This window comes from Saccopteryx leptura, chromosome 4, assembly GCF_036850995.1.
Source record: "Saccopteryx leptura isolate mSacLep1 chromosome 4, mSacLep1_pri_phased_curated, whole genome shotgun sequence".
Taxonomy (NCBI): domain Eukaryota; kingdom Metazoa; phylum Chordata; class Mammalia; order Chiroptera; family Emballonuridae; genus Saccopteryx; species Saccopteryx leptura.
This window is the reverse complement of record NC_089506.1, coordinates 30,445,043-30,459,934: the sequence shown is the minus strand read 5'-3', so window position 1 is coordinate 30,459,934 and position 14,892 is coordinate 30,445,043. Positions and strand designations below refer to the sequence as shown.

At 38.4% G+C, this 14,892-nt stretch overlaps 1 protein-coding gene across 1 annotated transcript in view; it reads right to left on the bottom strand.

The window, feature by feature from the left end:
- The window catches only part of ADAM9 (ADAM metallopeptidase domain 9), a 133,040-nt gene extending 118,316 nt beyond the window's left edge, over positions 1 to 14,724 (bottom strand). The window contains exons 1-3 of the mRNA XM_066380389.1: positions 14,355 to 14,724; positions 3,686 to 3,783; positions 1,026 to 1,084 (exon numbers count right to left, since the gene is read on the bottom strand). Coding sequence (XP_066236486.1) covers positions 1,026 to 1,084; positions 3,686 to 3,783; positions 14,355 to 14,451 — 254 coding nt within the window. The 5' untranslated portion in view covers positions 14,452 to 14,724. The remainder of the gene's footprint in view (positions 1 to 1,025; positions 1,085 to 3,685; positions 3,784 to 14,354) is intronic.
- Between the last annotated feature and the right edge of the window lie 168 nt (positions 14,725 to 14,892).

The following is a 14,892-nucleotide window of genomic DNA, read 5'->3' as shown; positions in this document are numbered from 1 at the left end:
AAGTGTGAAGCCCTAAGCCAACAGAATTAGTGTCCTTATAAGGAGAGACACCAAAGAGCTTGCTCCGCCCCCAACCCTGACCCCACTCATACACACCAGAGAGAGAGCACACAGAGAGGAGAGGTCCATGTGCCACCCACATGGAGAGCCTCACCAGACACCATGCTAGTACCTTAATCGTGGACTTCCAGTCTCCAGAACTATGACAAGAAAATAAATATCTGCTGTTTTAAGTCTCTGGTATTTAGTTATGGCAACTCTAGCAGACTGATACAACTACTAACAACTTCTTTACCCTGGCTCAGTTGTTCCTTGGGTTGATAACAATTAAAAACTTTTCTTCTTAAATATGATGTTCTCTTACTTTAAATATATTTTCCCTTGCTTTAATGTCAATGGAAATATAAAATAGTATGGCCTTTTCCAAACATCTACTCTTATTATTCTCCATTTTTATCAATCTATTAACATCTATAAAGGTAAGAAAATTAACCTTGAGAAAGATGTTTCAAGTATCCAAAATGGAAGAGTTATGAGGTTGAGACTCAGGATTCCAACTTATCTGACTCAAAAACTCTGTGCCCTTCACCAGCATATGTTCTGTCTCCCGATTTTTTCTCCCTAATACTCCAAATAAACCCCCTCAGGACCAGACCAGCACTATTATGTGACGACCTTCTCATCTTTGTTCATGTTATTCCTTCTACTTGAAATGTCATTTCCTCTTCTGTCCTGCACAAATCTTTGTCATTACTCAACGCTCATCTCAAGCCTCAATGGTCCTTTGAGAGTGCGTATAAAGCCCAAAAATTGTATGTAGGGAATGGGGTGATATATGTACATGCACATAAGTAAATTTAGAAACTATATTTGACTGATTTTACAAAAGCAAACAGTTTCAATTGTTTACTTTCACATTAAATTACATTTTTTATTACCCTAAAAAAAAAAATCTAACTAGAGAAGGAACTATATACACTATTGAAAAAAATTACTGAAAAGCCAGAGTAAATTAAATTTCTTACTTGTTCCTTTCCAAGTGAATAATATGCTCTTTTCCTTCAGCTTGAATGACATAAGATACCTAAATGCAAAAAGAAGGAAAAAAATAACAATAAAACGCCATCCTATAAATTACTTTTCAACAACAGGTATTTATAAGACACTGGAAACTCCATCCTCAATTAAAATAATTTGGTTTTGACTAAAATTATTTTACAGAAGAACCTGATATCTGCTCTTAAATAATAAAAATACATTGACCATCCCTGCTTTCCTTTAATAACCTATTATGGAAGATGTTTATCTAAACTCTTCTTAAATTCATTTAGAATTGAGCAATAGCTTCAGGAATTATTTCTGTTAAGTCCTACTGCATTGCCTACAGTAAAAAGTAGTTCTTTCTTTCGTTTAAATGAAATAAACTTCTTAGTTTCAAGAGATTATCCCTGGTTCTAGTTATCTGAAAATTGAACAGAAACACACACTCTCATGATTTTATATCTTCACATGACTTACCTCATTTCATCAATTCTAAAATACATTTTTCCCCTGCACATGAACATCTCTGAAAGCAAGATGCATCAGACAAAGACACAGTAAGTGGTCTGACTGGTAGCACTCTTTCTTTCTTAATTAGTGGCACATTAAATGATAGTGGGCCTTACCCCGGATAGCATCCCAGAGTCAATGAATTGAGATAAGATTACTTGCATTTACACATCCTCAAGCTCATGGGATCCTCCTCTCTACCTCAAACAATTCTGAAACACCTTAACCGGCAACTCACCACTTCCTTAGCCAGAAGTGTTTGATATAATCGCTAGAACCTGGAGACTGAACTTTGCCTTAACTCTTTAACAAAAGAGAAAAGTCATGGAAGGACTCACAAATAACATTATCAAAGTGTCCTCTTATTTTCCCTATAGTGTCTGGACTCTAAGTTAACATCTTGCCAACAAATGGCATGATTCGCTCTCCGAGGGCCCATCAGCGTCTGACTTCCAGACCAAATCCCAGATCCTGGCATCCTACTTCCACATCCTGAGTGGGAACCTGAGAAGTCTCTGTGATCCACCTGCATCTCCACTAAGGCATCAAAAATACCAAGCTCTTTCCATCACCACCGTTTTGGCCTGTGCCTATTCTATCCTTTCTGCTCTTGGCCAATCATCTGATAATAAAAATGTCACTGTCGTCTCCTCTGAGAAAAATTCTGAAAGTCAGAATCGTTTCATGATTCTGTATTCTTTCCCCAAATATTTGCCAGGGTCACTCATCCCTCTCCTTGTGGTCTTCACTCCTGGGTCACCTTCTCAATAAGGCCTCCTCAGCTGTACTACTAAAATAATACAAACCCTATTACCGTGCCCCACCTCTGTTTCTACACTCCTTATTCCCCTTCCTGCTTTTAAGTTTTTCCAGAGCACTTTTTACCATCGTAAGTATTCTGTATTATTAATCTATATTATTTGTTTATTGTACCCCCTAAAGTGGAAGTTCTGTAAAGGCATGAATGGTTGTTTGGTTTGGTCCCTGACATATCCCCAATGCCTAAACAGTGACTCCACATCTCCAAATACATATTGGGATGCATGAATGGCATTTATTATGACCACAAGTATCTGTGAGTGCAGTACTACTGATGAAGATACAATCAGAGACACAGCAAAAAAGAAAGCATAATCCTTATGCTAGTGAAGAAAAGAAGAAAAATAACTAAACAAGCACAAATTAATTCTATTCTAAGGCAAAATAAAATCAAATGGTAGAATGCTCAGTTCAAAAAAACACGGAAAAATTATAAATTGTTCCACTGGAGGAAAATCTTAAAATTGATTTGTTACTAATAGAGGAGAAAATGAAGTTGAATGACCTATGCAATTAGTTAGAGTACCCTGGGAAGGACTGAGACAAGAACCTCCTGACTTTCACTCCAGTGTTCCTTTTACAAGGCCCAGCCCCTAAACAAGGTGCGATCTGCCTTATATTTATAAATATATCAGCAATTCAGGGGGAATAAACTATATCCTTCCTTAAATGTTACTGTTAAATTATAATAAAGTTAAATCATAATTCTACAAAGTTGAAGAGTTTGAAAAGTCAGCTGAAGTCCCAATATATTGTTTCTGAACTTTATAGTAAGACAAAATCATATAAAAAATAACTTTTGTGCATTGGTTACACCATTAACAGCACAGTAGGTTTCTTCCAATATGAAGATAAAACTTACTTTTGAGTGAACATTCCCAACACAAAATAAACGCACATAACATACTACTCTTCTCCAGTGCCCATGAAAATACAGTATGAGCAGTCTACTTATCGCAAACTAAGAGAGAGGTTCCTTTTTATTACTACAACAAAACCACTGCAACCATCAGCAGTCAGTTGAGGATTAGAAATCTATGTAATCAATTCCTACCCTGGTCCTAGAATTTTGTTTAACTCTCATTCTGTTTTGTTTCAAGTTGACCATTTTTTCTGTTAAAAAAGACACCAAGGACCAAAGTCACTTTTACTAAAGTAATATTCAATAAATATCAGTGCTCTACGTATAGTTCTGTACTTAATCTTTGGGCAATATTTACTCACTGAACCAATCACTGCTGAAAATAACACATTTGTCTTGGAAAAAAACAAAACACCTTAAACACACATACATATTTTTCAAGAGATAACTTACCTGTTTTGAATAGGGCCTACGGGCTTCTCTTCGTTCTCTAGTTAATCTCCAAGGAGTTATAATTTCATAAGAAGAGAGATGTGAGGTCTGTTGAAAGCCTACAGAAAAATAAATAATAAATATTATGTAACTGTGAACCTGAAAAACTACCTGGTACCAAAATATAATAAAATTCAAAAGCTGACCATTCGAATCAAAAAACTCATTTGACATTTCTATACTGAAATATATATATATATATATATATATATATATATATATATATATATATATATATAGTGTACACGAAAATAGCAATATAGATAAGTGTAAGGAGGGGAGAATGAATTTACTACAAAAGAATGTCAGTCTTTTTTTTTTTAATTTAAGTGAGAGGAGGGGAGATAGAGAAACAGACTCTCCCACATGTGCCCCGACCAGGATCCACCTGGCAATCCAGTCTGGGGCCAATGCTCTGCCCACCTGGGGCTCATGCTGGCAACCAAGTTATTTTTAGCGCCTAAGGCAAGGCTCCACAGAGCCATCCTCAGCCCCCAGAGTCAACACCCTCCAATCAATCAAGCCAAGGTTGCAGGACAGGAAGGGGGTGGGTTGGAGGAGGGGTAGAGAAGCAGACGGTCACTTCTCCTGGATGCCCTGGCCTGCCCTGGCCAGGAATTGAACCGGGGACTTCCACACAGAAAGCTAGTCTTTATCCAAACAGTATATGCACAGCAATCATTTTCAAACAGGTTTTCATTTTCAAACAGTTCTTAACTATAAACCTTAAACCTTTTTCTTAAAAGAAATCTTAAGCTATAAACACACACACACACACACACACACACACACACACACACACAGAGGTACACACAAGAACTGTTTTGGTGGGGAAATGGATGTGGGAGAGACATGAGGAGCCTAACAGCATTTGCCCACCTCCCATTTCTTTTCATTCGTCCAACATAAATGACATCCCTGAGATACTATTAAGATACTTAAGAAATGGAAAAGGACAGTAAGAGGAAAAAGTTACTTTTAATGCCTGGTGGATTAACTCTAATAAATAAATACACAACAATGCAATGATTATATCAAATGTAATTAATGCCATTTAATCTATCCTAAAAAAGTAAACTTTAGATAAAATTGATTAACACTGAAGAAAAAACAATCATGAAGATTTGAGTGCAATCAAAATTGGCCACACAAATCCCTTAGGAAAGAGAGCCCCATATGGGAGTCTGAGACACAGTCTTTCAATAAGTTCAGCACAGTCTCATCTTCCAGCATCATTGCAATGACATGTCAATTTTTTCAGTGAACTTGCTGAAGTAGATGGTCACCATCTAAGGACCATGAAAACTATATATTTAAACTGCATTCAGTATAAGGAGACGTAAGTCTGGCATACACAAACAGAAACACTGAGGGAAGAACAGAGTCACATCTTTCACTCAGCAAATCAATTTAGGAAAGAAATTCATTAAGTGGAATTTCTTCAACAAATAAATGCCATGAAAGGAGGAAGAGGGGACTTGCATGAACTAAAAGAGCCTTATAAATGTACAGACCTGTTTGGATTCTAATTCAAATAAATCAATGGGAAAAAAATTCTGAGATAATCAGGGACATTTTAATACAGCACAGATATTTAATAATCTTAAGGAATAACTGTGAATTTTTTAAGTGTAATAAGCATATTATGAGTGAAGTTTTCTTTTAAAAGTCCTAAGATATGTCTTAGAGATTCATCCTGAATATTCAAGGACAAATGATATGATGTCTAGAATTTGCATCAAAACAATCCAGTGTATGATTGAAGAAGAAGATACATATGAAATTATACTAAATCTGGGTAGCAGGTACACAGAAGTTCATTACTCTTCTCTTTACTGTTGTGTAGTTTCATATCTTCTATAACAAAATAATCATTTTTGCCTGAACTGTGGTGGCACAGTGGATAAAGTGTCAACCTGGAACACTGAGGTCACAGGTTCGAGTCCCTGGCCTTGCCCAGTTAAGGCACAGACAGGAAGCAACAACTATGAGTAGATGCTTCCTGCATCTTCCCCCGTCTCATTCTCCCTCTCTTTTTCTTTCTCTCTCTCTCTCTCCACCCTCTCTCTAAAAAACAATTAAAAATTTTAAAGAAATAATCATTGTTAAGTAGTTACCTATAGGGAGTGGGATGAGAGACTTTTCACTTTATAAAACTTTGTATTACAGTGTTCATGAAATATTATATCACATGCTACATACATGAGTCTATAAAATGTGTCATAAACATGTAAATATCATAAGTAAACATACCAAACTTGTTTAAAGTAGTTACCATGATGGATTAGAACCAGAAAGTAATGAGATAAAGACTTGAACTTTTTTACTGCACTCGGATATGAATGTACTGTTTGAATTTGTTTTTATAATGAACATGTCTTCTAACCCTTATATTTCTTTTAAAATTAAAATTGAAGAAAAAGAGTGTTTCTTCTGTTTAAAAAAAGCATAAACTATTTAAATTATTGACTATCTAGCATCTCTCAACAGCTGTTTCCTTTCCTCAGCCTTATTGACCTCTCACCTAGACCGCTACGACCCGCCTTCCCTGGGCTCCCCCGCCACGCTCTCCACTTCTGGAGCCAATCTGTATGTTCATTCACTCATTAATTGCCTTATGCCTCTCAGATTTCTGAAAATACAGATTAAAATTAAATATTTACATGTAAATTTCCCCAAGAGAACACTGTACATATATGTGAAAATGTCTATAACTCTATCTAACTTGAGATTTTAAAAGAGACAGTGTAAACAGGAAAATATAAATTGTATCATATGGAATACAATCATGTCACACTAACAGTTTTCCAACTCTTTACCCATCAATCCTTTATATCTTTATAATGTGGGATATACTATCTAAATATGGCTGCAAGTCATTACATAAAAACATCAGAAATGGCCTGACCAGGTGGTGGCGTAGTGGATAAAGCATGGGGCTGGGACAAGGAGGACCCAGGTTCAAAACCCGGAGGTGGCCGGCTTGAACACGAGCTCACCAGCTTGAGCGCTGGATCGCTGGCTTGAGGATAGGATCATAGACATGACCCCATGGTTGCTGGCTTGAGCCCAAAGGTCGCTGGCCTGAAGCCCAAGGTCTCTGGCTTGAGCCCAAGGTTGCTGGCATAAGCCCAAGGTCACTGGCTTAAACAAGGGGTCACTCGTTCTGCTGTATCCCCTCACCCCCATCGAGGCACATATGAAAAAACAATCAATGAACAAATAAGCTGCCGCAACGAAGAATTAATGCCTCTCATCTCTCTCCCTTCCTGTCTGTCTGTCCGTCCTTATCTGTCCCTCTCTCTGACTCTTTCTCTGTCTCTGTCAAAAAACACCAGAAATGAACTAAAATAAAATGCTCACAAAAGCAACCATGAGCAAATGCAAGGCATATTTCTGACATACTATGTTAAAATCTTTAGATGTCAAAAGAAACCTTAACAGGCTTCAAATCACCATGCAGAAATATCCTTACTACTACATTACCTGAGGCACAGTACTATTTCTTCTCCCAAAATAAACCTTTCAACTACTTTGTTTCTCAAATTCCTAAATACACAACTTTCAATAATATCCTTAATAATTTCATTTCGGATCATGGTATTTTGTCCAACTACTATGACAGTCCCTCTAGAAGTGGTGGCAGGAATAGGTGGCAGGAATGGAATGCTTTCCGTGGGTAATAGGTTAGATGCTTTGTGAGATAAGAAGTAAATCATCCTGTACATTTGCAACTTCCTGTGACTCCATAACTATTTAAAAAAAAGCATTTAAGTAAATCATTACAGACAGGGATATATATATGTAATATATATATGTATATATAATATATATATGCTAATAGACTCAAATAACTGTTACACTAGAAGCTGAACAATATGCAACAAAAATAATTTTTTTATCACAACTCAGAAGCAAATACCACAGAGAAAAAAAATCTCAGAAAAAAGAACTACAAATGAGCAGGCAGATATTTAAAGAGCTCTCACCTTCAAATAGGTTAAGTGACTTTGTAAGTCAGACAGCTGGTTTCAGGCAGTGAAACTAGCTCTTTTATACAGACTGCTAGCAAAGAATAAAAATCTAGTACAGAAATAAAAGATACAATGTTCTTTCCTTCTTTCCCATTTTAAAGCACAATTCTTGTTTTGGGGGGAAACACAATTAATCATTTATTTTTAAAAGGCTTTCAAAATTATAACACCCAAAAATAACATCTTGGTTTTAAAATCTAAGAACTCACTTTCTCAGTGTCATAAGGATGTCCAAAACATAAAATGTACACACTTGGGTTATATCATTCAATAGTAATATACACTAGTAGTATGAAAATCATTCTTGCTATATTTTTTCAAAATTTCTTTCTTATTTCTAGTTCTGATCTTTCTTTTTTTGCCTGTTCATACCTTGCATAGATGTTTCCAATCCCCCCCTTTCTTTTTATTCCAAATGTATAGCACCTTCTCATGGGAACAAAAATAGCGTTTCACATGTTGCTATAGGGAAAGCGCATTAACATCATTTATATAAAGCTTCAACTTCAACACTATTAACATTATGGGCCAGAAAATTGTTTGGGGTGGCGGGGGGGGGGGGGGCGGCTTTCCTGTGCAATGTAAGATGTTAAGTAGCATCCCTGGCTTCTACCCACTAAATGCCAGAAACACCCAGTGTGAAAACTAAGGATACCTCCCAGATGCCTTCTGGGAGATACAGTTCACAATGAAATAAAAATCTTAATACAATCAACTCCACAGAGAATATAAACTTATATTCGAATCTGACAGAATAAACACAGCATCAAAAGTCACACTACTAGAAAACATGGACTGGAGATAAAAGTAAGAGTTGAAACATGAAGGTTAAAGTGTCTAAACTTAGCGAAAGAAAGGAAAAGGTGTCAGTGTCACAGCTTCCTCTAACTCAGCCATTTGTATCCTTTTTCATCTCATAGCACACTAACTACTAAAATTCTATGGCACAGCAAAACAAAACCATCTTTTGCCGATCTAACAAAAAAAAATAGGTATAATTTTGATTCATTCACACCAGACAGCTGCTGTTATTATACGTTGGCTGTTGCAATTTTTTTATTTGACAGTTTAAAGGAAAAGAGGTCAATGTCCCTGACTAAATAGTCAGGTTGCATATTTTAAAAATTCTTGTGGCATACCACTTGAAAATCACTGCTCTAACTCCTTAGATCTCTTTAGGTACTGTGTTTTGGGGAAAGTCCAAATATACGTTTCATAATGGTTACTGTAGTAGAGAGAAATAATTGCAAAGCAAACAAAAGTGAATTCTCGGTTATAGGCTTTTCTTTCTGACTGCCTGCCTATTGTGTAAATAAGTAGTCACCTTTAAGTACTTTCACTGTAGAAAATAAACCTAGGTTCCCCACACAGAATAAAAAGATAATTATATTGTCCAAATTAGTTCTTGAAAAGAAATCGTAATTACATCCTTAAAGCACTGTTGCTATTTTGAGCCACGTTTCCATTCCATTCACATCGTCAATCCCAAATAAACATATATATTATCAATAACTATCATCAAACATAATTATAATTTTCACAGCTATGTCCTATATGCTTACATTTCTTAAGTGTTACAACTTTTTTTTACATTTACACATCTCTTCATTTAAAAAAGAAAGGATAGAAAGAAAAGAAAACAGGACATTTGCTGTTGTTTTCAAGTGCCTCTTTTGGAAAAATACCAGCCACTTATATAGGCTTTAATGCCTTAGAGAAGTTAAGTTCCTCTAGGAAGGAATTTAAGTTTCTTGACACAAAGGACAGTATCTTACTGGCTACGTGTTTCTTGCACCTTACAGTAAGCATTTGGTATGTGCTGAGTAAACAACCTCTTCTTATCCTTACTGCTATACATACATAGATTTCATAATTGCCACAATCATATACAACCCAAAGTCAGCTATATTTTTTATGATTGACTTTTTTTTTTTTTTTTTTTTTCATTTTTCTGAAGCTGGAAACAGGGAGAGACAGTCAGACAGACTCCCGCATGCGCCCGACCGGGATCCACCCGGCACGCCCACCAGGGGGCGACAGCTCTGCCCACCAGGGGGCGATGCTCTGCCCATCCTGGGCGTCGCCATGTTGCGACCAGAGCCACTCTAGCGCCTAAGGCAGAGGCCACAGAGCCATCCCCAGCGCCCGGGCCATCTTTGCTCCAATGGAGCCTTGGCTGCGGGAGGGTAAGAGAGAGGCAGAGAGGAAAGCGCGGCGGAGGGGTGGAGAAGCAAATGGGCGCTTCTCCTGTGTGCCCTGGCCGGGAATCGAACCCGGGTCCTCCGCACGCTTTGCCGACGCTCTACTGCTGAACCAACCGGACAGGGCTGATTGACATCTTTTATATCAGCTTTCCACAGATCCACACGGTCCACACACTTGGCATTTTTATCGCAATGCTATATTTCATTGTACTGCTATGCCACAGACTGCTTAACCATGCCCAGAGCAGCTAGGATCAGAGCCTCTATTCACAGCAGGATTCTAAACTATCAATAAAGCTCACCTCCAGGGGTCTACTGCATGCCGGTTCTAAGGGGAAACTAAAGGGGGCTCCACCTACTATGAGTTAAACCATGAAATATCTCACTGATAGAAAAATGTGACTACAGGGAAAAGGCATTTCCTACATATGGGAACAGGTTTTATCGTACAGTATGACAAATGTTTGGCAGTGACACCATTTTACTCATTATAAACTGAAATGCGCTGAGTCTCATGTTAAGATAAAAACATAAACAAATACACAAACAACTGCATATTTTAAAACTGACCAAAATAAGTGAACTTTTCAAGTTCCCTAACTTAACTCTTTTTCTTTTACAAGAAACAAATGGTGATACAATGTTTTTTTTTTCTTTTTTATTACTCTTTTTTTAGAAAGACAGAGAGAGAGAGAGAGAGACAGGGAGAGAGATGAGAAGCATCAGCTCCTAGTTGCAGCACTTTAGTTGTTTATTGATTGCTTTCTCATAAGTGCCTTGACCAAAAGACACAAGCCCAATCAGTAACCCCTTGCTCAAGCCAGCAACCTTGAGGTCAAGCCAGCGACCTTGGGCTTCAAGCTAGTGACCTTCAGGCTCAAGTCAGCAACCATGGGATCACAAAGATGATCTCACGCTCAAGCTGGTGAACCCGCACTCAAGCCAGTGACCTCAGGGTTTCGAACCTGGGACCTCAGTATCCTAGGTCTATTCTATCCACTGTGCCTCCACTGGTCAGGCTCCCTAACTTAATTCTTAAAAGATGTGATTGAAAAAGTATTCTACAGCTGATCACGTTGGAAAAATGATTTGACTACAGTAACACTGACACAAAATGAAAAATAGTCTCTCGATATGAAAACAAAATTATACCAATTCAAAGTGTAATCCAACTTTCAAAGGTCATAGGGGTTAGCTACTGAGATGCCAAGAGGACTAGATTTACTTATGAGGCAGTAAGTCCATAGCACTGACTCAAAGAATGGCATAACTCCAAGACTTTGCTATATACCAGATACTCAAGGGAAAAAAAATAGATACATAGATATATAAAATATGAGGCTATATGTCATGTATTCAGGCTCCAGTTACTGAGAGCTTGCATCTTTGGCCAGGTTATTCATAATAAACCAGGATTTTTAACAAAATACAAATATAAAGGTACCTGACACTTTGGTAAGGTAAAATTTAAAGTGCTGTTTTGAAAACTGTGTTGGAACCTGGCAATTTGTTCTGTACATATTTTAATTATAAATGTTTAACATTTTTACTTAAACGTTTAAAAAACAAACTATCTTTAAACTCAAAAGACTATACTCTCCTATAGAGTACAAACACAAACATCAAATTCAAATAATTTGCTACCAAAAAACAAAATTAGTATGGACCTACATACTTACTACATAATTCATTTTACAGTGATTCACCATGTGTGCTGGCTTTGGCAGCACATGTGCAGTGATTCACCATGAGTAAGTATGCTTTAAAACTCATTTTCTTTAGAATGCTAGTCTTTTTAAATGACTTTTTTTAAAGTTCTCGATCTGTGCATCATAATTACTACCTTAAAAGAGAAAATCAGAAGAGATTTCACATGTCATTCCTTTTGTTATTTTTCACAATGATACATAGTTACCTTTGTTAGTGCCAGTTTAAAAAAAAAGTGTTAGGTAAGTGTCAGCTGTTTGGAATTTATACTGCACTTCCTCATTGACACAGTGACAGTAAAAATTGTTCCAAAACCTATTTAACTGATGTGTAGACAGTACTTATTGAGTCTTCGAATTCCTCTTCCATTAGCATAAAAGGTTCCAGTACATGTTTTGCAAAAGTTTAGTCAGCTGATTTTGGAAGAACATTCCAGTAAGCAAACATGAGTTGACTCACTACACACTATTACAAAAGCCTCCTAACGGGTCTCTCCCAGCCTCCAGCCTCTTCCTCCTATATTTTATCATCCTTTGTGTTGCCAGGTCCCTTAAATCACAAATCCGGTTATTGAACACCCCCTACTTGAAAACCTTCTTACCCAAAGAACTTGGTCTACAGCAGGGGTAGTCGACCTGCCCACTTTTGGATCTCTGTTAGTAGTAAAATTTTCTAACCGCCCACCAGTTCCACAGTAATGGTGATTTATAAAGTAGGGAAGTAACTTTACTTTATAAAATTTATAAAGCAGAGTTACAGCAAGTTAAAGCATATAATAATAATGACTTACCAAGTACTTTATGTCGGATTTTCGCTAAGTTTGGCAGAATAAATCTTTATAAAACAACTTACTATAGTTAAATCTATCTTTTTATTTACACTTTGGTTGCTCCGCTACCGCCCACCATGAAAGCTGCAATGCCCACTAGTGGGCGGTAGGGACCAGGTTGACTACCACTGGTCTACAGGGTAAAATCCAAACCTCATAGCACAGCACAGAAGACTCTTCCCAACTTGCCTCCCTTTCATATAGACTGCCTGGAGACTTTCTCATCATTCCTAACAGTCCTGTTCTTTCACCTCTCCATATTCTTGCAAAAACTCTTCTGTGTAGAATGTATTCCTATCCCTCTACTTGAACATTCACCAATACAAATCAGTTCAAATACCACTTTCTCTATGAAACCTTTCCCAACATCCCTCAGACAGAATTAGCAAATTGAGTCACTCTTTGCCCCTCCAAAAGAATGGAGCTGATATTTATAGGAGTTCAATAAACACTGACTAAATTTTGAAAGCATACACATTCTTAAGTGTGCTGTTCATTCTTAAGAATGAACAACCATAAAAATCTGTTAAAGCCACAGTTAAAAAACATAAGGATAGTCTTAGTATAGACTCTATACTATCTAATAATACATACATTAACATTTAAAATATAGTCTTAATTATGTTTACAAACACAATGAATCATAGATTACTAAAAGTCCAGATGTATAAACAAACTACTTCACCTTAGATACTGGTAAATGTTAACCATCCAGGATACCAAAGCAAAAACAGTCTTAACGAGAAAAAATTTAGTAGCTTCCCATTGAAAAAAGTTTCACTTATTTAGAGCTTCAAAATTCCTGCAGTGAGGCAAATTTACTTAAAGAATAAACCAAAGATAAGAAAAAAAAAAAGGTAATTAGTTTCCTGAAGGTCAGTGGCCATACACTGAAAATTTCCATCACCACCTTTGAACAAATCTCAACGCAATGATTTAGTAAAAAGCACCATTCTGCATCATCCTTTATAACTGATATAGAAAATATGGCCATGAAAACTATAATTTAATAAAAAGAGCCAAAATAAAGTTGTGTCCAGAAAGAAGGTAGAATGTTGGCGATTTGCTTCCACTATGTTTGGGCACCTCCAATATTACAAGGGAAGTTTCACAATTCAAAAGCGATTTCACACAAATCCTGTAACTTTAACACAGAATAGATTTGTCCGGATTTAAGACAGTACAAACTCATGAAAAACGCAGATAAAAGACTGGTTAAAGAAATACAGCATTTCGTTTCCAAAAAGAAGTATTCTTACCACAACAACAAAATGGCCCAAGAAAAATGAATACACACACACACACACCTTTATTCCATCACTAAATTTAGCTCTGTGGACCTACTGGTGACTCCGCTGATAAAATGAACGTCAAAATTTCAAACTATGATAACCGGGACCTTAAATTCCATCTCCCGGCCTCTTTCCAAGTGACATTAACTTCACAAGCAACACCAAGCTCCGAATTTCAAAAGAATTTAAACATGAGCACACCCTCGGCTCGCACCCAGCATACTCCCCGAGGTCAGTCGGATCCAAAGTAATCCCGAGACAGTCTGGGGACCCAGCCTGCGCGGGATGAGGGTGGGGAGCACCGCAAAAGGGTCTGTCAAGAGGAGACGAAGGAAGAGAAACCAGACATGAGACTCGTGCCCAGAAGGGTTTGGGACGCCAGATCCTGAACCTCGGGTCTGAGCACTGTCCACACACAGCCGGAGCGGCTCCGCCTCCCGACACCGAGTCCACTGAGTCCAGTGCCGGGCCAGGCCCCTCCATTCCCAGGCACCTCGGGGTAACTCCGAGAGTCCCAGCCCTAGGAAATAGCAATCCCAAAGGTCCCGGGGGGCGGACACCCACCTGGCCGAGCCCCACCAAGTACTGGGCCCACCAAGCCAAACAACAGCAGCCACTGGAAGCGGAGGGTCCCCAAGGGCGAGCCCGCACGGGATCCCATCTCGGCCGATTCCGCAGGTTCCACTCAACATTCGGTCGCTTTTGCCTCCGCCTGCTCCATCATTTCCCTTCCCTGCCCGGGCCCCAGAGCTGGCAGGGATGCGCGCGCCCGGGGACGAACACGCGCTCGCCACTGACGCAACTCAGCTCTTGTCCGAGCTCGCTCCCGACATCGCGCTCACTACCGCTGACGTAGGGAAAAATCTAGTCCCCGGCGAGAGAATGGGATCGCTCTCTGGCCGCTAAACCCCGCACTCGTCTGCCCCGCCCGTCTACTGTCCGGCCTGTTTCTACTCCCAGGCCCGCCTACTTTGGGGTCGAAGGAACCGATTGGAGGAAGCACTCAGAGCAAAAGAAGGAGGAGCATGAGACTCAGAAGAGGAATTGAGAAGCAGAAGCGAAGCACGGCCCCGCCCCCTGCGCAGCCTTTTCTGATTCGTTG